The sequence below is a fragment of the Mustela nivalis genome (assembly GCF_964662115.1).
Source record: "Mustela nivalis genome assembly, chromosome: 1".
Lineage (NCBI taxonomy): Eukaryota > Metazoa > Chordata > Mammalia > Carnivora > Mustelidae > Mustela > Mustela nivalis.
The window spans coordinates 122414485-122437846 of NC_139020.1; the positions used below are offsets into that span (position 1 = coordinate 122414485).

The 23362-nt window shown below is 45.7% G+C and overlaps 2 protein-coding genes across 7 annotated transcripts in view; one reads left to right on the forward strand and one right to left on the reverse strand.

Moving 5' to 3' along the window:
• MRAS (muscle RAS oncogene homolog) overlaps positions 1-4089 on the reverse strand; it is a 61828-nt gene extending 57739 nt beyond the window's left edge. The window contains exon 1 of one of the 2 annotated variants that reach the window (XM_082690737.1): positions 3764-4089. The gene's annotated coding sequence lies outside the window, so the exon portion shown is untranslated. Of the gene's footprint in view, positions 1-3330; positions 3527-3763 lie in introns of those variants that run through there. The other variant, XM_082690736.1, reaches the window with a different exon arrangement.
• Positions 4090-20586: 16497 nt separating this feature from the next.
• Positions 20587-23362, forward strand: part of NME9 (NME/NM23 family member 9) — a 45231-nt gene continuing 42455 nt past the window's right edge. For all 5 annotated transcript variants that reach the window (XR_014308478.1, XM_082719373.1, XM_082719374.1 and 2 more), the window contains exons 1-2: positions 20587-20730; positions 20961-21114. Coding sequence is in view for 4 of the 5 variants with exons in the window: in XM_082719373.1 (XP_082575499.1) it covers positions 21082-21114 (33 nt within the window). In the remaining variant the exon portion in view is untranslated. The remainder of the gene's footprint in view (positions 20731-20960; positions 21115-23362) is intronic.

The window sequence follows — 23362 nt, forward strand, 5'->3', positions numbered from 1 at the left end:
TGGCCTTCACTCGTAACATCTACCATCCCAACATGACAGCCTGGCTGTGGGGGCAGAGCCATTGAGTGGGTTCCCGGTAACCACTAGTGAGACAACGTGGCTTAGACCAGGGGATTTAACCTGGTCTAACCTGGAGTCTAACCAGGACTTTGTACACCCAAGCAGCTTTTCTCTAGGCTTCTCCCTGGCATACTGAAGAGGCTGTGACCCAATAAGGTAAAAACCATTGCTCTGGTCACCAGACCCTCAGCCTTCTTGGCTGCCTTTCCCATGTAATAGCTTGCTGGAAGTGGCGCTAATATCCAGTCTCTGTGTAGAACAACTTCACATCTTCGGCATCTTTGGGAGATCTAAACTCTGCTTTATCTACTATTCTTGGGTTTTGTTGTTTGCAGCCAAAAGCAGCCCCATCGATCCAGTACCATAAGGCCCAGTGGTAATACCCAAGACAATGAAGGTTGTCCAGGCCTCAGAGTCCACCCATAAAATCTTTCTCAGGGCCTGAAGTTTCTGTGCAGCCCTTAGACAATGGATACTTGCCAGGTGCCCCAGGGCACAGGGAGCTCCTTCAGCTCCCTCCTTTATTTCGTCCCCACTCAAAGGTAACTACATTTTACCTGCCCTGAGCCTGGCAGGTACAGAACCTCTGCAACTCACTGCACACTCTGGATGCTTGAGAATATTCCAGTTTTGCACAAGAACGTGTTCCCATTCAGGTCACATAAGTATGGTTTGTACGAATTATACAATGCTCATGAGCAGGTGTGCTTCCCATCGCTTACAGGGAGGAACCCTTCCATGTGGGGGCATTTCACTGGCAGGACTGATTACACCAGGTGTGAGATATAAAGTGGGGTCCATGTTTCCCTGAGAAGTCACTTGATCCAGCCCACTGGTCACCATGCAAATCTGACTTGATGGGAGGACCAGTTGCCCCGGGACCTAGCTTGTTTCATCTGAGTTTGGTAGTCCTCCCTGGCTCCAGGTCATCACTCAAACTCAGGAGTCAACCCCAGAGATCTATGACTTTATGAGCAGCTCAGATCAACTCACTGTGTGAAATACATATGCTTAGAGCTAATAATAAAATAAAAGTTACACCTGCCACCAAAACGCCTTCTGTAGGTGAAAGATGAGTAGTGGAAAGTGCAAATTGCCTTTTGCAAGAGCAAAGCGGGCAAATCTTGGAAGATTGTCTCTTGCTCACTGGGGTTCTGCAGGGGGCTCTGACCCTCTTCTCCATAAAGAAATGTTGAGGGGCGTCTGGGTGGCTCAGTCCATTGAGCATCTGCCTTTGGCTCAGGTCATGATCCCAGGGTCGTGGAATGGAGCCCCAACTCAGGCTTCCAACTCAGTGGGGAGTCTGCTTCTCCCTCTCCTGCTCCCCCTGCTTGTGTGCTCTCCCTTTCTCTCTGTCAAATAAATAATAATCTTAAATTAAAAAAAAAAAAAATGTTGAGGCCAGGGGCTGGGGTGGGGGCAGTTTCTGCTAAAGCATCCCACTTCCTCAACACCACCCACCTCCAAAAGAGGCTGGTGGACCCTGCAGCCATGAAAACCCCAGAGCATTGAAGCCCAACACCTCCTGACCTGGCAGAGAAAGTACAGACTACACCATAAACTGCAGATAGAGAAACTCACTGGCTGCCGCAAGTGAGAGCAGACCCAAGGTTGAAAATCACGGCCCGAAATATTTTCAGCCCCTGTCAGTAGGGACTTGCAATTTACCGGAAATTAGTAGATTTATAAAATGTTAGCCAGCTCAAGTTTCTTCTCTGGGAAGACAAGCAGAGAATCTCTAAGAACTGTCTCCGGGAAATGCTTTGTTCACTGCAAAGCCCCTGACACATGTCAGTTATTAATCCCAAGAGCTCACCACCCACACTTCAACCAACCTGGGCCTGTCAACAGAGCAAAAGGTTACCACAGGCTGCACCTGGAGCCCTCAAGCCAGGGAGAGCTCCGCCCTCAGAAGAGGGGCCTGAACAGCCACAAGGTCTCGAGATAGGATCCTGGGCAAGTTACTGATACCCACAGCAACCCAAATGGATGTGGGTGCCTGGGTCATTCAGTCTATTAAGCGTCTCCCTTGGGCTCAGGTCATGATGTCAGGGTCCTAAGATCGAGCCCCTCATCCCCTGGCTCTCTGTGCGGTGGAGAGCCTGCTTCCACCACTCTCTCTGCTTGCCTCTCTGCCTACTTGTGATCTCTTTCTGTCAAATGAATAAATAAAATTTTAAAACAACAACAATAAACCTCTGGGAGAGTCTTGTCAAATGATGAGCAAGCACACTCTGGTCCAGTGCCTGGTCTGTGGGAGCTCTGCTGACTGCTGCTATTACAGGGGGGCTTTGGGTTTTTAAGTCAGATCTCCCTTAATACTCTTTTCAGGCTAGAATTCTGAGCCTTGTCAGTCATTCTCTACCATCGGGTCCAGGACAGACTGTGTGTCTTGGAGATGCAAGAACCATTTAGCTCAAGGAGGTTCGGTACCAGCAGGGGCCCGTGAGGGAGGAGGTAGGGGAATCCCAGAGCTCTGAGATCAGGGCCCCATGAGGTAGCCCTTGTCCATCTCTTCAGACTTGGCCTTCTCGAAGGCGAGCACAGACCTCAATTCCAGCCACAGAGTGTAACTGGGTGTTCAGTGCCCACGCTCCTGCCAGGCATCACCTCCTCTAGGAGGCCTCCCCTGACCTTTCACACTGTCTGTCCCACAACCCCCGATCTTCCCTGACTTCGTCACGGACCACAATGCGCTGTCGCTCATTTTTTGTCCTTACCTTCCCCGCAAAGCAGGAACGGGCACCATGCCCCACTCAATGGGCGCCCCAGCCAAGTCCGGTCAATGAATGAGCCGGGCCCCAGTGGTGAGCAGAGCCCCGAGCCCCGAGTGCCGTGAAGGGCCGTTTGTGCGGCAGGCTGCCTTTTATTTTTGAGATAAATTTGACAACACCCGCGGCGGATCCCTGCCCACGTTAACGCCATTTTAAAAGGGGAGAAAGGGTCCCCCCACCTCCCCCGCCGCTCCCCGCCGCCCACCACCCCGCTGGTCCCCACCGAGGCGGACAAGAAACCGAAGGGCGGTTCCATGAAAGAGGATCTCTGGGCGGTGGACAGGCCCTCCCCGCCGCGGTCTCTATTGTGGCGGATCTCTTGATCGCACGACGTTACGCCGGAGCCCGCGGTGGGGGCAAAAGGCCACTCCCCGCCAGTCCCTGGGCGCGCTCCGCGCGAGGTGAGTGCGGCAGGGCCCGGGGGCGGCCACACCTCCCGCCCCGAACAAAGCGCCCGGCCGGGCCCCCTGCTCTCCCCGGCGGCTGCACCACTCACCGCGCGCTCCAGCCCCGGCTCGGCTCCGGTCCTCAGGCCGCCTCCTCCATGCCCGCGCGGCGGAGGAGGCAGCGCCGCGCCCGGCCGGCCCCACTGCAGCGGGACTGGCAGCTCCCGGCCAGCCGGCCCTCTGGCCGCTCCAGCCCGTCTCCGCCCCGGCGCCTCCTTAAAGCGACCGCGCAGCCCGCGCGCGCCCGGAGCGCCCGGCGCGCCGCGCATTCCTTATATTGCAACAGCGCCTGCTAAAAATAGAGCTCCGCGGCAAGCGCCGGCGCTGGGGGCGGGGGGTGCGCCGCGACCCCGCCGCCCCCGCGAGCACCCGGGCTCCCCGGACGCGCGGCCGGCTCAGTCCCTGCCACACGGGCAGACTGCCCCCGGGCGGGCTCCGAGCGGGGTCCGCGCTGCCGCCTTCCCCGCGACCCCGCGCACTTACCCGGTCAGACCCCGGCTCCGCCGCGCTGGCTTTTAAAGTGGACGCGGCATGGGAAATCGCTCGGGCCTGTTTAAGAGCCTCTGGCCCCAATCTCGAAGTCTCCGCTCCGGCCCGGCCAACTTCTGAGACTACCGACGCCTCCCCAGTCCTTAGCCATCCCGTGTCGCCACCTCAACGGAGTTCGCTTCGAATCCCGGGAGGGGTTTCTTCCCAGATCCCGAAGCAGCCTCCCTTTCCGATAGGCCTTCTCGGTGCACCATTTCTGGGCCCTCAGTTCGTTCCGATGGATGCGACGGGCACAGGAGACACTCGTGTTCCATTTCATTGTTTCAGTTCTGCTAACTCCTCCCCATCGATGAAATTTTTTCGTTTAAAAAAAAATGGAAATATAATTCAGATACCATAAAACAAGACTTTGGAAGTGTACAGTTACGTGGTTTTTAGCCTATCAGCAAAGTTGCTGGACCATCACGGTAATTTCAGAACATTTTCATAGCCCACCCCCCCCAAAATGCCTTACCCATTTGCAGTCACTCCCCATTCCCCACCCCCCAGTCGCTGGAAACCACTCCTGTCCTTTCTGTCTCTATGGACTTGCCTATTCAGGACATTTCATATAAATGGAATGCTACCACATGCGGTGTTTTGTGAGCAGCTTCTTTCACTTCGAATTATGCATGCATTCAATGTTGCAGCATGAAACAGCACTTGTTCCTTTTTATGACCAAATAATATTCCAATGTATGTATACACCACATTTTGTTTCTCCATTTCAGATGATGTTTGTTAGGCTCTTTGTATTTTTTGGCCGTTAAGAATACAGCTCCTGTGAGCATTCCTGTACAACCCCTTGTATGAACGCATGTTTTAACTTCTCTCGGTGATATACCCATGAGTAGACCGCAGTAGAAGCAGAATTGTGGGTCACGTGCTTAGCTATGTTTAACATTTTTTTTAAAAAAATTTATTTATTTATTTGACAGACAGAGATCACAAGTAGGCAGAGAGGCAGGCAGAGAGAAGGAGGGGAAGTAGGCTCCCTGCTGAGCAGAGAGCCTGATAAGGGGCTCAATCCCAGGACCCTGAGATCATGACCTGAGCAGAAGGCAGAGGCTTAACCCACTGAGCCACCCAGGCGCCCCAGCTATGTTTAACATTTTGAGGACCCCTCCTCCAACTGTTTTTCAGAGCAGCTGCACCGCATTCCCACCAACCATGTCTGAGAGCACCAATGGCTCCACATCCTCACTAACACTGTCTTTTTGATTACAGCCACTCTAGTGAGAGTGAAGTGATAGCTTATTATAATTTTGGCAATTGGTGTTATTTTTGAGGACTTTCTTGTGGGTGGACCTTGATGATAACTTGGAACCATTTTACACGTCCAGGTTACTCAACCCCTTGTCATTTTTTTAAAAGATTTTATTTATTTATTTGAGAGAGAGCGAGCTTGCGCATGAGCTGAGTAAGTGTAGAAAGAAGCAGACTCTCTGCTGAGCAGGGAGCCCTGTTGGGGCTCCATGCCAGGACTCTGAGATCATGACCTGAGCTGAAGGAGACACTCAACTGACTGGGCCATCCAGGCGCCCCTCACCCCCTTGTCATTTTGAGAGCTTCACCTCTACCCCACCCACCCCCACTGCCGCCCCAAGCCTAGGGGGAGCTTACTATTGAGTCCTTCCTGTCGTACTGGGGCTGTTAATCCGATTTTTGGTTTTGTTTGGCCTCCCAGGTACCCATGCAGCCATTTGGTGAGAGTTGTGTCCCCCCACTTCCATTTGCTGCTCTGAAATCTCTGGGACCTCAAGAATCCCCATGGCGGGGGGGAGGGCATTAGGTGCTATCAAGTATCTCACCTTGGTAGGGAGTCAAAGAGCTTGGCTGAGGAAGGGCTTGAGGGAGAAATGCTTATTGTGACCAGCTGGGTCTTGCCCTGAACCTGCTTCTTCCTCTTCCTCCCATTTACCACAGGCCTTAGGGGAGACTGGCAAAGTTCTGTGTGTCCTGGTTGTCTGTCAGCACCTCCTGGGTTCCCTCTGTCAAAAAACATCCGCTCCTGGGCCCTGACTTGCTCAGGGCTCTGGAAGTGTTGCCCTCAGCTGGAGCTGAGACAGCATCTGCATGAGAGCAAAGATTTGTCTTTATACACAAATCTTTAAAAATCTGTCTCCTCAGAAATGGAACTGAAACAGCTAGTAATCACATACAGCTACCTGGGATTCTCTAATGTACATTGTGGCTGAGGGCTTACAACAGGGCCCTTGTCCCATTTGGACTGCCTCCTCTGCTCTTTGAACCCTGAAATAAAGTGTGGCTCAGTGGCTGGCAGACAGGGGCACTGGGCAGGAAAGGGAGGCCCGAGTTTGACAGTTTGTTCATTCAGTAAACACTGCCAGAGCACCCACTGTGTGCCAGGTGCTGTGGTAGAGACCTCCCTCCAAGCCAACTCAGAGTGCCAGCCGAGGGTAAGTGGTGGGAAAGAGAGCAGTCCCCTGGCCTGTGGGGCCCAGAGGAAGGGCATCTAACCCTGAGTGGGGAGGGTGTGGGAGCCCAGCGCAGGCTTTCTGTGAGAAGTGATGGCTGAGCCAGGGCTTGAGGGACAAATAACACTCAGCTAGAATGAGAAAGGAGAGACAAACCCTTCCATGCTGAGGTATGAGTGAGATGAAGTCTTCGCCAAAACTCCCACAGATCCATGTGTCTGACCAGGTGTGTTAGCAGCATGGTAGAAGGCCGGACTCCAGGCCCAAATGCCTCCTGGCCAAAAACCCAGACTGGGCTCAGGCCCAAGTTTCAGGGCATAAGTCCAAGGCCAGCCACAGGGCCAGGAGCCAGCTCTTGCCATAGGGCAGAGACGAGAGTTGCTGGGCTGACCCAGAGTAGAACTTTCCTGCTCATAGACACAAGCAAGTGTACCATGTCCCCTGCAGTGTCCTGCACTGGCCTCTCTGCCCCAAGGCTTGCTGAGTGCTGTGCCTCAGAGCAGACCCAAACTGGTGCCTGGGGGTTCAGTGTGCAAGCCTAGGGGGCCTGGGGACTTCAAGGGCCAGGAGCCATCCCGTGGGACAATGTTCTCTCTCGGCTACGCTGTGGTCCCTGGGGGCAAAAGCTGCTCTGAACGCCTGAGCACTCACGGGTGCTGGACATGGGCCTAATGTGAGTCTTCACAGTCCCAATGACCTATGCAGGTCTTACCTGCCCTGATTTAGACATAAGGAGACACAAGCCCAATCCCAACCAGCCAGTAGACTCAGAATCAGGGTCTTCTGACCACAGAGCCCAGACTCTTTCCCGTATGTCTGCTGGCCTCGACGGGCAGGTCAACTGTGTGTTTGGTGTTGGGAAAGCAGGGAGAAGGTGAAGAGGATACTAGTCTCCTAGACCTAGCTAGACTTAGACCTTTTGCTGACCCTGAAGCATCAACCATATGTTAACAGAAGAGGCTCACCCCAGCCCCATGCCTATTCATCCTCTCCGCTGACCTTTCTTTTGGGCCAAGTACATGCTGCTGTTCGCCGGCCTGCCCGTGATACAGCCCCAAGAATGACACAGTCTTCTCTTAGGGTTCTCACGGCTCATCCTGATCTAAATTCAGTTATCTCTCATCTTCAGCTCTCCCTGCTACCCCTCTGTACATCCCCAGCTGCCTCAGCCCCACGAGGAGCTAGCCCTCACAGGATTTTCTTCTCTGATGCTTCTGGTTCCTGATGCTCATGGTTTATCCCACACACAGACTCTTGCTCGCTGGGGCCAGAAGAGCAGCTTTCAGTCAATCCATTTCCCAGTCATGGCCAAACTTCTCCATAAAGTTGCCCATACTCAGTTAATATGTTTGTTTCTTATCACTTGTTTTTCTCTCTCTTAGCTCTTTCTCTGTTTAAAGTCCAGTGGCTTTTAAACATTTTTGGCTGCAACCCATAGAAACAAATAGGTTTTACATTGAAAACCAAACACATAACCCACACAAGTGAAACAAAAATTTAACTAAATGATACTTACCTTTACTATATGTGATGCATTCTAATCTATTCTATTCTGTTTCATTTAAAAATTCTTTCAAGACCTATTAAAATGATTTCATGCCCCATTAATGGGTTGTGACTTACAATTTGAAGAACATTGAACTCAGATATTTTGACATTCAGAACCTCAAAGTAGGGACATTACAACAGAAATTTGTCAGGAAAGAAAAGTCAACTTGAAGATTTTGAAATACATGTTACAGACAGAAGTTTGAAAAGAAAAGAGTTTTGAATCTCAAAAGCCTAGATTTCTGGGGCACCTGATTGGCTCAGTCAGTTAAGCATCTGTCTTAAGGTGGTGATCCCAGGGTCCTGGGTTCAAGTCTGGCATAGGGCTTCCTGCTCAGCGGGGAGTCTCCTTCTCCCCCCACACACACCTGCTCATGCTCTCTCTCACTATCTCTCTCTCTCTCTCAAATAATTATATATTTTTTAAAGCCTAGATTTCCTCTCCTAGATGGGATGTAGTAGGTCGTTGTAGGCCAATGGTCCCACAAGGTCCTACGATGAGATGAGTCTCTCCAGCTGTCCCCTCACTCATCTCCCTGGACATTTGTCAGTTTGGGGCACTGCTTAACAATTAAGCATTGCCCAAAAGAAAGATCTCTAATGGAGGAAAGAGAAACCAGTAAAGCTATTAGTGGCTACATGATACTAGAATGAAAAATGGGAACATGGAGTCTTTAAAAACACAACCATTTTCTCCACGGGATGTTTGCTCAGTTCTGGGTCTGGCTGCATCTAAAAAGGAGAGTGTAATCGTCCAAAATATTACAGCACTTGGAAAACAAAGTCTCTCCAAGAAGAAAAGGCCTGACTCAAACACATGGCCATTCTTCATGACTTTTCCCAGATTTTGAATCTGCAAGGGGACAGAATCTAGACAGTTTGATTATGAACCTGTGAAGGGCAGAACTGAATCTCTACAGTCCTTCATGGCTGAGGGTACAGAGACTTGCAAAGCTCTCAGTATAAATCCGCATGTAAGGAATAAGAATAAACAGAGATAGATTGTTTTGTAAACACTGAAATCCAGCCTCAGTTCAGCTTAATCCTTCACCAGACTGAGGCAATCATCCCTCATGGCTATCTGCTTAACAGAAGAAAGAAAGAACATTCTGTGTAGCAAAATATATCATCTGGAGTCTCTATGCCTCTTACATACAATGTCTGCATATAGTGAAAAATAATCAGGTGAAGAGGCAGGAAATGATAACTGATAAGAAAGAGGAAAAAACAGACAATAGAAGCAGACACAGATCTTTCAGATGTAGCAGTTAGTAGATAGGACTCTAAAATAACTGATTATAGAAGCACTGGAACTCTCATACATTGCTGGTGGTGATGTAAAATGGTATATCCATGCATCAGCCAGAGTTAACTCAGGATACAGAAACCACAAAGTAATTTGGACAAGAAAATTTTAAGGTAAAGAATTATTAAGTATAAAAGGGGACTATGTGCTAAGAAGGAAGGAGAATTCCAAAGAATATTGTTATAGCAGGTACAGAGAGTAGCCTCTGAGACTGCAACAGACCACCCTAGGAAGGAACAAACCTGTATGAGGTCCTTCCTCACCCTCTCCCCAGGCTGAGGTCCCTCCCTTGTTGAAGACAGTGTAGTCATGACTCACGGATGATGAAGAAGTTTGCTGAAGTTCCGTGCACATGGAACACACTGGAAGAGCATTCCTCTTGGGTACTGAGAGAAACCATCCATGAGAAGGTGCTGCACTGTGGAATTTGCTGGAAAGCTTCCCACAGGAATGATGCATTCAAAATCTGCCCTCTGTGGTGTCAGAAGAAGCTGTCAGTAGAGACATGCTGTGCGTTTCTGGCTGCCACGTGTGCAGGAAACATGTGCACCAGGAACCTGCCAAATGAGCCCATCAGAGCCAGGAAGAGAAGCCACTTTCTCTAGCGGTGGCTGCTAGCACTGTCTCCTGGCAAAGCTTAGCAATGTGCCAAAGGGCGGAAGAGAAATGTTTAAGGGTCCAGCTTCATTATCACAGAGCAGGTGATAAGGATGGGTTTGGATCTGAACGTCAATAAATTGACAATGAGCACAATCAGCTTTGAAAAGATGTTTAGTAGAACCTACTAAAGCTAAACATACATCTACCTTCTGAGTCAACATTTCTACTTCTAGGTACATACTTAAGAGAAATGAGCAACTATGTTCACCAAAAAACATATATAAGAATATTCATAGCAGCTGTAGTCATAATGGCCTAAACATGGTGACAACCCAAATGTTTATTAACTGGAGGATGAATACAGAAATTATGGTCTACTCATACAATGGAGTACTATACTGCAATAAATGAGAATGATGTACAGAGACATAAGCAACATGAATGAATCTCACAGACATTATATTAAATGAAAGGAGCCAGAAGGAAAAGACAACATATATGAAGTCCAGTAAATAGTAAAATCAGTTGATAGTGACAGAAGTCAGAATCGTGGTTATCTCCAGAGAGGAAGACAGACCATAAAAGATTATTAATCTCGGAAAACAAACTGAGGGTTGCCAAAGGTGAGGAGGGTGGGAGGGAGAGGGTGGTCGTGTGATGGACACGGGGGAGGTATGTGCTATAGTGAGTGCTGTGAATTGTGGAAGACTGATGAATCACAGACCTGTACCTTTGAAACAAATAATACATTATATGTTAATTTAAAAAAAAGTATTGGTTATCTCTTGGCAGAGGGGAATGATGCCTGAGAGGGAAAGAAGTTCCAGAAATATGATGTATCTTGATGTGGATGATGGTTACATGGGTATAGACAAATGAGAAAATTCATCAAACTGTGTATTCATGATTAGCACCCTTTTGCATCATTGCATGTGTGTTATACTTCAAAAATTCAAAATAGCCTCACTTAGATTAATATGTTGCATAAAATAGAAGAAGAGGTAGATAAAATAGAGAAATAAATAGAAGAAGAGGTAGGTAAAATAGATAAAAGGAAAGGAAATGTCATCAGGTAAGTGGAATCTACAAAAAATAAAAATAGAAAGAAAATGCACACTCTAGAACTTAAAAAGTCTATTAACAGAGGTCAAGGACACATTGGATGAATTTAATAGCAGATTGAATACAGATGGGAACAGGATTACTGAACTTGAAGACAAATTAAAAAATACATTGAAATGAAAACACAGGAAAAAAGACTGAGAGAAAAAGAGATAATAGCATAAAAGATAATCAAGCTGTTTGCAATTGTCTAATATTCATATCACTGGAGTCCCAGAAAGAGACGAGAAAGAGAATGGGACAGAAGCAATAGTCAGAGAGGTAAGAGCATAACATTTTCCAGCTGGTGAAAGACATAAAATTCATAGATTCAAGGAGCTTGGTAAATCCCAAAGAGGGTAAGCACAGAGAAAACTGAATGCAGGCACATCATAGTTAACTGCTGAAAACCAGGCAAGCATAATTTTTACAAAGATTATTTTATTTATTTATTTATTTATTTTTAAAGATTTTATTTATTTGTCAGAGAGAGAGCGAGTGAGAGCAAGTGAGACAGACAAAGTGGAAGGCAGAGTCAGAGGGAGAAGCAGGCTCCCTGCGGAGCAAGGAGCCCGATGTGGGACTCGATCCCAGGACGCTGGGATCATGACCTGAGCCAAAGGCAGCTGCTTAACCAACTGAGCCACCCAGGCATCCCAAGATTATTTATTTTAGAGAAAGAGAGAGAGACAGGGACTTAGAGCACACACAGGGAGGGGCAGAGGGAGAGAAAGAGAGGGAATCTAAAGCCGACTCCTCACTGAGTGGGGAGCCTGGCACGGGGCTTGATCTCACGACCCTGAGATTATGACCTGAGCTGAAACCAAGAGTAGGATGCTCAGCCAACTGAGCCAAACAGGCACCCCTCAAACATAATTTTTAAAGCATCAGATATCTTCCTTCATTGATAAAATCCTTTGATGAACATTTCCTGGAGCTCAGAAGAAGTGGAACTGGGGTGAGAGCCATTATTTCCCACCACAGGAACGGTGTGGCGAGGCCAGGAGACAACATTCTGCAACTAGGAGCCTGAGCCCAGCATCCGGAGCATCTCTCCTCCCTAATTACCCAACCTCAACTGGCCCAACAATGGAGAAATGATCATCCTTTGTAGCCACAAGTGTTTGGGAGTCGTAGTATTTGAAATATTGTAACACCAAATTAGGAAAGCAAAAACTGCCCAGATTTTGAACCTGCAATGCAGGATTTGCTCATTTCCATTTAGCCCCGTTCTTTGAAATCCAATTTACATTACCCCTGCTAACAAACAAGACAGAAAAAAAAATTAAATCTTTGATGGTTAGAATTTTAAAACATTTTCACACTAAGACAAATACGGATTTGTATGTAGTATTTCAGAATATGCATACATCTTAACAAAGTTTAGAGAACCCAGAAGGCCAGTGAGCATGAGGCCCTCTGATGCCTGGGGCAGTCATTCAGGAAGCCTTGGGGGACACCTAGGGGAGCAGAGTCTTTAGTAATGAGATCTGTATGGCTGACTGAGATCCAGATCTGCCTCAAAAGCTTCTTTTGTCTGCCCAAAAAGATGGGCAAGGAGTTCTATTCTAATGAGAAATTAGATGGGAAAGAAGTCCTGCTCTTTTTTTTTTTTTTAAGATTTTATTTATTTATTTGTCACAGAGAGAGGAATCACAGTAGGCAGAGACAGAGTAGAAGCAGGCTCCCCGCTGAGCAGAGAGCCCGATTGGGGGCTCAATCCCAGGACCCTGAGATCATGACCTGAGCTGAAGGCAGAGGCTTTAACCCACTGAACCACCCAGGTGCCCCTAGAAGTCCTGCTCTTTAATCTCCCAGGAGAGCCTAAACAATCAAGGGGCAAAGTTCATTACCTCTTGGGTGATATCAGGAACTATGAAGTCTGAGATTTTATCCTACTTGCAAGCTAACAAGTGGTGTTTCCACAGTTTTATGGACACTGGCAGAAAACATGAAACTTCTGGGTTAGTGGTAAAGGATAGGTTATTTTGCAGAGCAATAGTAGTCATCAGGATATTCACATTTTTGCACAGGATTCCTTGGCCTGGATTTCCAGAGGACAACACGAAGAAGGCCAACTACACCTGCATGTGCAGTGGGCTGTGTTATGGAAGAACAGCTCTGAGCTTTGGAAAGCCAAGCTGTCACACTGGAGAGTGGCTATGCTTGCTGTAGAGGGAGACACGACCTCCATCTTCCAAGGCTGTAATGAAACCTGCCCTTCGTTTTATTTTTATTTATTTATATTTAAAGATTTTATTTATTTGAGAAAGAGAGAGAGAGAGAGAGAGACAATGAGCACAGGGAGAGGCAGAGGGGGAGCAAGATGCAGACTCCCACTGAGCAGGGAGCCTGACATGAGACTCGATTCCAGGACCCTGGGATCATGACCTGATGAAGGCAGCCACTTAACTGACTAAGCCACCCAGCAGCCCCTGCCCTTTGTTTTAGAAGGAAATGCTATCTCTATCTGTCAAGCCTGTCCGCTGTATAAACGTTCCTCTGCTTGTGAAATGTACAGAAACGTGAGACAGCCTCAAGGAATGCTGCTGATAGGAACCTGAGATCAGACTACTGTGCGAGGTGCAGATGTCTCTTGCTATCTCCTTTAACCTCTGGATATGCCTGAGTGGTGAGCAGCACAGAGCTCACCATTCCTGCGTGTGAGGGGTGCCTGAGGGTTTGTGGTAAGAGTCACTAGGAAGGAGCTGAAATCCTGATCAGCAGTTTGATGAGACCTCCAGTGACTGCTACAATGTCAAAAGAAATGCTAGACTCTGACGCAGGTTGGTGGACTCAGAGACAGGTTGCTTTCATTTTGTGGCTCACGAGCCTTTTCAGTCAGCCTCATGATCAACAAAAAACTACTAGAATTTATAGGTAAAGTTGCAAGAATACAAAGTCAATGTACAAAACCCAGTATATATCTTTGTAGTTTTTTTTTTTTTTTAAGATTTTATTTTTAAGTAATCTCTACATCTAACACGGGGCTGGAACTCTCAACCCCGAGATCACGAGTGTCGGGCTCTGCCAGCAAAGCCAGCCAGGCATCCCATAGAATCCAATGTATTTCTACGAATGGGCAGCACATAACTAGAAATGAGGTAAAAAAACATAAGAGCAATTTCATTGGTAATAGCATTAATAAACATAAAATACAAATGACTTCCAGCAAGTATAAATACTGATGACATGAAAGAGTAAACAAATAGGGGGATGCCTGGCTGGGTCAGTCAGTTGAGCCTCTGACCCTTGGTTTTCGCTCAGGTCATGATCTCAGGGTCCTGAGATGGAACCCTGCATGGCCTCTCGGTGCAGAGTCTGGTTGGGGTTCTTTCCTTCTAGCTCTCCTTCCTCCTCTACTCCTCACCGAGCTTGTGAAGGCATGCTGTCTCTTAAATAAAGAAAGAAATAAATAAAATCTATTTTTAAAAAAGAATAAGTAAGTGGAAAGATGCCATATTCATGACTGGAAGACTCAATATTATCAAGATGTCTATTCTCCTCAAGTTAATCTTTATTTTTTTTTTTAAAGATTTTATTTATTTATTTGAAAGACGGAGATCACAAGTAGGCAGAGAGGCAGGCAGAGAGAGAGAGAGAGGGAAGCAGGCTTCCTGTGGAGCAGGGAGCCCGATGCGGGGCTCGATCCCAGGACCCTGAGATCATGACCCGAGCCAAAGGCAGCAGCCCAAACCACTGAGCCACCCAGGCGCCCCCTCAAGTTAATCTTTAGATTTAATGCAAGCTCCATCAAACTTCCAACAGAATTGTTTAAAAGATACTAACAGACATTCTAAGACTTGTATGAAAATAGCCAAAGCAATTTTCAAACAGAAAAACAGTTAGAAGGAGGACTCAGATGACTTGATTTTAAGACTTACTATGTCTTAGCTCAGGCTGCTATAACAACATACTATAAAGCTCACAGTTCTGGAGGCTGGAAGTCAGAGATCATGAGGGCAGCACGGACAGGTAAAGACAAAGGTGCTCTTCCTGGTTGCAGACTGCTGACTTTTCCTTGTGTCCCTGCAGGGCAGAAAGAGAGCTAGCTAGCTCTCTGGCTTATTCTTAAAAGGGTACTAATTCCATTCGCAAGGGGTTTTCTCTCATGATATAATTACCTCCCAAAGGCCTCACCTCCCAATACCATTTCATTAGGAGGATTAGGGTTACAATATATGCATTTTGAGGGGACACAAACATTCAGTCCATAACACTGCACAACTGTAGTCAAGTTAGTGAAGTACCAGCATAAGGATAAATAAATCAGTGGGATAGACTAGGGAGTCCAGAAAGAAACTCACACGTATAACCAGCTGGTATTTGACAAACATCCCAAAGCAACACAATGGAGTAGAGCCAAGTCTTTTGAACAAATGGTATTTGCGTAAGCAGAAATCCATATGGGGGGGGGGGAAAGGAAATCTGACCCCTACCTCACATCTCATACAAAAGGTGATTAGAAGCAAACTGTGGTATACCCATTCATGAAACATGCAGCAGTAACAAGGAACCAAATATTGATACATGCAACAACTTACATGATTCTCCAGGGAATTCTGCTGAGTGAAGAAAAGCCAGTCCCAAAAGGTTACATGCTAGATGATATGATCTATATATCATTTTTTTAAAGTGACAACATTTTAGAAACGGAGGACAGAATAGAGATGTCGGAAGTTAGGGGGAGAGATATAGGAGAGAGGTGGGTGTGGCTGAAGGGCAACACAAAGGGTCTCTGTGTTCAGGACCCTAACTATGGTGGTGGATACGTGAACCTACACAGGTGATAAAATTATACACACACACACACACACACACACACACACACACAGAGAGGAGTACAACTAAAACTCAGGAAATCCGACTAAGACAGGTGGCTTGTACCAATGTCAATATCCAGATTGTGATATTAGACTCTGGTTTTGCAAAATATTACCATTGGGGAGACTGGGCAAAATGTACAAAGGACTCCATGTTATTCTTACAACTACATGAACCTACAGTGATCTCAATAAAAATTTCAATTAAAAAATGAATTTGAGATGGATCACAGGCCTACATGTAAATTTTTAATAAGTCTTATCATTATAACTTTTTTGTAATTCCTAGGAGAAAATAAAGGGACTATCTTCATGATCTGGCAGTAGGAAATCCTTAGTAACAGATTTCTTAAACAGGGGGAAAACGCCCAATACACATAGAATAAAAACTGGCAAATTGAATTTCATCAAATTAAAAACATGTCTGGTCATTAAAGCCATCCTGGTCACAGGAAGCTTGCAGACGGGGGCAGAGTGTGGGGGTTCAGAAGTAGCATAAATCCCCGCCACCCTGATGGAAGAAAACTAATCAAATGGCTCCATCTGGCTGCCAGGGCTGGGGGTAGCCACTGTGAACCTTGCTGGGGAAGCTGCCTCCCAGCGGTGGTCCTATGCTGTGAAGAGAGGATGACACCACAAGCAATAATAATGGCTTGACTACCAAGAACATTTGGAAGATGTTATCTCTCTCCACAACATTTCCAAAATGTAGGTATTATACTCCCCATTTTAAAGACTAGGAAACTGAGGGTGCCTGGGTGGCTCAGTAGGTTAAAGCCTCTGCCTTTGGCTCAGGTCAATCCTGGGGTCCTAGGATCAAGCCCCTCATCGGGCTCTCTGCTTGGCAAGGAGCCTGCTTTCTCCTCTCTCTCTCTGCCTGCCCCTCTGCCTACCTGTGATCTCTGTCTGTCAAATAAATAAATAAAATCTTAAAAAAAAAAAAAGACTAGGAAACTGAGTCTGAGGAAGTTGAAGTAAGGTCCCCAGGCTCACACAGCTGTTGGGTGGTGGGTCCAAGGACCCAGCCCACGGCTGTGAGATTCAGTTACTCCAGCACCATGTCTATGAGATGCTCCCCATTCTGCTACTCCTAGCTGCCTTCCTCAGAGTCAGCCATAGTAGGGACATGCTGGTATTTATGGAAAAAAGAAACCATAATATCTGGAAGCAGAGAGGTGTCAGTATATATACATTCTTATCAGCTAACACAAAAAACTGGAAACTATTTGGTTTTGTGATTTGCTCTCAAAGTGAGTAAGTTCATTGTTGTTTCACACAGCCACGACACAATTCTCAGTGTTTAAATAAAGAAAATGCTCTTGGCATCCAATTTGGATCACAGAAAGGTCTTGTGGCAATAAACATAACTTGGCAGAAGAAAGAATGATTTTAGTTTGTTTTTTCAGTCTTTCAGATACCAAAACACAGCAGTAACCTCTGAAGTTAGAAGTCTTTGCATGAAACAAAAGCAAAACAAACAAAACAAAGCGCCTTCCTTTGGCCAGGACTTTGAGGCAACACAATCTAATCACTGATGGAAATCATCAAATTTGTAGAATACTGAACTTTCATTAAATCAAGATGCAAAAAGCGGGGTGATCCACTTGGGAAAAATTGAGGAGGCTCTATATTGTCCAAATGTACGCTTTTGAAAGTAAAAAGAGTTGTTATTAATAATTGCACAGGACAACAGTTACAAAGTCAGGATATAAAGACATGTAGTTGCCCTAAATTTGTTCTGTGGTTTAATTTGGCAAATATGTGTCTACATTTTATGGTGGAGACCTACCAATGGTGAGAAACTGAACCCTTTCAAAAAGAGCAAAAAGTATCTCTCAGTGTCCTAGCATTATTTTTCAGTGTCCTGATTTGAATTTTATTTTGGAAATAAAGTTCTAAGGGAGATTTCAAGCCATTCAAGAGCATGAGTAACCCCCACTCAGGGGCTACAAACATCACTTGCATTTAGTAGACCCAATCTGCAATTCTGTGTTTTACAGACACCCCTGTGTTGATGTGCTTCAGTTTCCTTATTCATTCACCTATTTAGGACATCTTGATTATTTCCAGTTTGGGGTGATTGTGAATAAACTTGCTATAAATATTACATGCAGGTTTTTCGGTACACCTGAGTTTTCCGAACAACTGGATAAACATGTAGGAGTGTCATTGCTGGGTCATATATAAGATTACATTTAGCTTTGTAATAAAAAAAGGGGGGGGCGCTTGAGTGGCTCAGTGGGTAAAGCCTCTGCCTTCTGCTCAGGTCATGATCTCAGAGTCCTGAGATAGCGCCCCACATCGGGCTTTCTGCTCAGAAGGGAACCTGCTTCCTCCTCTCTCTCTGCCTGCCTCTCTGCCTACTTGTGATCTTTGCCTGTCAAATTAAAAAAATAAATAAATAAAGACAACAGTTAGCTTTGTAAAAAACTGCCAAACTGTCTTCCAAAGTGGCTGTATACCATTTTGCATTCCCACCAGCAATAAATGAAGGTGTCTACTACTCTGGTGTTCTTCACCAACTTTTGTGAGCCAATATTATCAATTGTGGGGGGTTTTAGCCATTCTAATAGGTTGTGTAGAAGTATGTCCTTATTGCTTTAATTTGTAATCCCTAATGAGAAATGAAGTTCATGTTTTTTTTTCATTTGTTTACTTTTCATCTGTATATCTTCTTTGGTGAGGCATCTATTCAGATCTTTTGCCCATTTTTTAATTGGGTTGTTTGTTTTCTTTTTGTAGAGTTTTGTGTGTTTTGGATAACAGTCCTTTATCAGATATGTTTTGCAAATATCTTCTTGCAGTTTATAGCATTTCTATTTAATTCTCTTAACAGTCGTTCACAGAGCACATGTTTAAAATTTTATTTATTTAAAAATTTTAAATTTGCGTATAGTTCATGAAAAGTTAATTTTAATGAACTCCAAGTTATAATTTTTTCTTCCATAGATCATGTTTTTGGGGTCAAAATACAAGATCATCTAGCTTTTTTCCTGTTTTCTTCTAGCAGTTTTATAGTTTTACATTTGTATCTATGATCCACTTGAGTTAATTTTTATAAAGGTGTAAGGTGTGTTCAGATCCAGTTACTCCAGCACCATTTTTTGAAAAAAACTATCCTTTTTCCATTGACTTTCCTTTGTCCCTTTGTCAAAGAACAGTTGACCACATGTGTATGGGTCTGTTTCTGGTCTCTGTTCTGCTTCATTGGTCTATGCATCTATTCTTTCACTAATATGCTGTGTTGCTAAGTCTTGAAGTTTAGTAGTGTCAGTTCTCCAACTTCGTTATTCTTCTTCTTCAGTATTGTGTTGGCTAGTCTGGTTCTCTTTACCTTTTTATATATATTCTAGAATAAATTTGTGGGTATCCACAAAATAGCTAACTAGAGTTATGACTGAATTTGTGCTTAATCTATACATCACATTGGGAAGGACTGACATCTTTGGAAGATTCATTTTTCCTACTCTTAAACCTGGAATAGCTCTCCACTTCTTTAAAACCTTTTGATTTCTTTCATCAGCTGGCACTGATTTCTAGTTTAATCCCCCTGTGGTCTAGAATAGACTCTGTATAATTTCTGTTCTCTTAAATTTGTTAAGGTAGGTTGTATGACCTGGAATGTGGTCTGTCGTGGTGAATATTCTATGTGCATTTGAGAAGAATTAAAAAAAAATTGGGGTTCATCTATTTCTTTCTCACACTTCTATACATTTTTGTCACATGTATTTTGATGATCTCTTGTTAGGTGCATACACATTAAGTATTGTTATGTCTTCCTGGGGAACTGTTCCCTCTTAACATTATGTATTACTCTCTCTTTATTCCTGATAAATTTCCTTGCTCTGTTGTCTGCTTTGCTTGAAGTTAATATAACTACTCCAGCTTTCTTTTTTTTTTTTTTTTAAGATTTTATTTATTTATTTGACAGACAGAGATCACAAGCAGACAGAGAGGCAGGCAGGGAGAGAGGGGAGGAAGCAGGCTCTCCGCTGAGCAGAGAGACATGGGGCTCGATCCCAGGACTCTGGGATCATGACCTGAGCCGAAGGCAGCGGCTTAACCCACTGAGCCATCCAGGCACTCCATATTCCAGCTTTCTCCACCCCCTTTAAAAAAAGACTTTTAAAAAGATTTTATTTATTTATTTATTTATTTGACAGAGAGTGAGAGAGTACAAGCAAGGGGAGCAGCAGAGGGAGAATGAAGCAGGCTCCTGACTGAGCAGAGAGTCCATGCAGGTTCAATCCCAGAATCCTGGGATCAGGACCCGAGCCAAAGGCGGAGGCTTAACCACTGAGCCACCCAGACGCCCCAACCCTGCTTTATTTTTACTTTATCTGTGTCTTTATATATTTAAAGTTAATTTCTTGGGGCACCTGGCTGGCTCAGTCTGAAGAGCACGTGATTCTTAATCTTGGGGTCATGAATTTGAGCTCCACGTTGGGGGTAGAGATTACTTACATAAATAAAACTTTTAAAAATTAAATAAAGTGAATTTCTTACACACACACAGTTGGGGCTTTTTTTTTTTTTTTTAAATCCATTGACACTCTTTTAATTGCTATAAACTGTTCACGCGATGTGTACTGTTTTCTATTTGCTCCACTTGACTTCCATACATAATTTTGAATTGATAATTGTGTATTCTTTCTTAAAGGGAATCCCTTCAGATCCCTCAAAACCTGGAGCCACCCCTGCCTGGCATGCACTAAGTAACAACAGAAAAGCTGCACACCAGGCTCTGGTTGGGCTGGAGGTATGCAGGGCTTCGGGGACGCGACTGTACAGTACCTGAGCTCACTGGGTCTCTGCTTGGTAAGTCTAAATGCCTCGGACACTAACAAACACATCAGCCAACCCGAGCGCCCCTACAGCACACTTCAGTTTGCAAGAGGGCGGGGCTTGCGGGGGCGTGGATTACGGGTCAGCCAGTTTGTTACCTGGACGACAAACCACCACCCCCCCAATTCCGCCCGGCGCTGTGTTGCCCTGACGACCGTGGGTCGCTGCAGAATAGACTGGAAACTCGAAGCACTTTGAGGACCGTGGATCTGTCGAGGGATCGAACGCGGTGGCTCAGTTTCCTAGGAATATATTGCAACAGTAGGGATAACAGGGTTGTAAGCCTTTTCCTGCCCGAATTCCTCGGCAGGCGCTCCGAAGCGTTATGGGCTGCGTAGCCGGGCTCCCCAACTCCATGCTAGGAAGGAACTTTGCGGAAAACCGCCTGGCAAGCCACGACCCTGCGGGCGGCAGGCTCCGCTTCCCCGGTGGGGTGTTCATTTTGCATCGGGGCATTCATTTATTTGCTGCTACGTATCTTTACTTTACAGGGACGGGGGCTTTGTCTGAAGGAGGCTCTGGATTTGCTGCTCTTTGCAGCGGTTTGTCTCCACGCTGCTGTTGGGAACAGCCCCAGTCAGAAGTTAACAGGGCTTCTGTCTTTGCAGAGCCATGGGCAGCAAGAAGAAGGAAATTGCCCTGCAGGTAAGCCTCAAGTGTCGCTTGCTTCTAGCGCTTGGTTGCGGGTAGGGGTTAAGGAGGAGTGAAAAGAAATGTATAAAAGTGATACTATTTGCCAGCAGTACCTGACAGACGGTGTTCTTAAACTTGAATATTGTACCCTTCCATCTTAAAGGGGGAAAAAAAGAAACCAATCTTATCTCGACCCTCCAGTGACCATTTTTTGTGCCCTTAAATATAAGCAAACATAAGATGGGGTATAAGCTCTTTATGTTTATAGTGCTTATGCAAACATAACCCAAACATGAATTAAAATAAAACTAAAAACTCAAGAAAATAGGAACAAATACAATTCGATACTGAATTATCTTTTGTTGAAATATAAATACAGCTTGCTTCAAGAATATGTAAGGTTTTTTAAATCTGGGCATGCGTCTGTAACTATGTGCTCTCTAGAGACCCAGTTCTCCCACCACTGCCCTTTGCAATCATTTGCTTATTCAACTAGTATGTTTTGATATTTTATGTGCTACACATTTGTTGTATAGAGGGCTTTACTTTATTTGCACCTGGAACAAACAATTCTGTAAGCCAGCATCTGCTTTTGTTCCTGGTTCCAGACAAGAAGGAGTGCTTTGCCATAAGCAGATCGCCTGGATGGCCCATAATACATGCATGTTTGGAAGCAAATTTTTTCAGGGTCTCCTGGTCAGTTTGGCTCATCTGGACACGCATTCAGGTGCCCGCTGTGGAGCAGAATGACAGTGGTCTTGAGACACCTGATTTCTCTTTAATTGTCCTTTGTGGCATGGGCACTCTTCATGTGAGTTTCCAAAGCCTAATAACTTAAAAAGGGAGAAAGCAATGTCATTGTAAGGACAGTATGTACTAGGAGAGGGTGGGAAGCACTTTGGACTGAATATCCAAAGACCTGATACAGTTCTTGACTCTTCTCTTAGTTACCTCAGACTTGAGATCAATCACATAACGTCTCTTGCTACAGCTTGCCCATCAATAGAATGAGTGAACCATCCCTTAAGGGCTTTCCAGCATTGGTACTCTAGTACTCTGGAGTTATGAAACTTTTTGTATGTCTACATTCTGTTTGTAAATAAATTCTAAGCACCTGGACCTATCATTTACTGTTTTGTGAATGACTTCCTCAACCTCTCTGAGACTCCAGATCCTTTATGCAACCAGGAAGGATAATACAGAGCCTGCAGAGTCGTTGTGACGAGATTCCTTTAGGTATTTCAAGGCTGGACTGATTGCTGTCTGTAGTGGCTCTAAGATTTTTGCCCCATATGATTTTTCATCTGTCTATGCCCTGTGTCCCCTTTGGGAATATTTTTTGGTGATTTCACAAAAATGTTGTTCCCCAGGGCTCTGAATTCAATGTGGTACTCGAAGTAAGTACTCCGCTTACTGAGGGATGTTGCCACTCTACCAGATCAGCTCCTTTTTTTTTTTTTAAGATTTTATTTATTTATTTGACAGAGAGAGAGAGAGAGCAGGGGGAGGAGCAGAGGGAGAGGGAGAAGCAGTCTCCCCAGTGAGCAGGGAGCCCAATGTGGGGCTTGAACCCAGGACCCTGGGACCACAGCCCAAGCCGAAGGCAGACGTTTAACAACTGAGCCCCCTCCCAGGTGCCCCCCAGATCAGCTCCTTGAAATCAGTGCTCTAGGGTTTGCCAGTCCAGGAAGCCTGTCCTCTTTTTTTTTTTTTTTTTTTAAAGATTTATTTATTTATTTGACAGAGAGAGAGAGAGATATCACAAGTAGGCAGAGAGGCAGGCAGAGAGAGAGTGGGGGAAGCAGGCTCCCTTCTGAGCAGAGAGCCCGATGTGGAGCTTGATCCCAGGACCCAGAGATCATGACCTGAGCCAAAGGCAGAGGCTTAACTCACTGAGCCACCCAGGTGCCCCCCCCCCTGTCCTCTTTTTGAGTAAGACTATCTGGGGCTCCTTCTGTGACTGAAACAGAAATTACAGGACATCAAGAGATGGTCTGGGTAGATAGAATGTGCCACACATTCCTCCTTCATTCCCGACCAAATGTAGGGCTTAGTGAAGTCAGACATTTTCCATACTCTCCTGCTCCTGGCCTCTTCCTAAGAGAGATTCTTCAAGTGTTCAGAGTCCCGGCCCCACTGCTGGTGAGGGTTATCCCATGACAAGGGTCTACCACAGAGAGTTGCTACTGAGCAACAGCTGAGCCACGGGAAGTGACTGTTGTGTGTGTGTGGGGGGGCACACTCTTCTGAACCCTCTGTC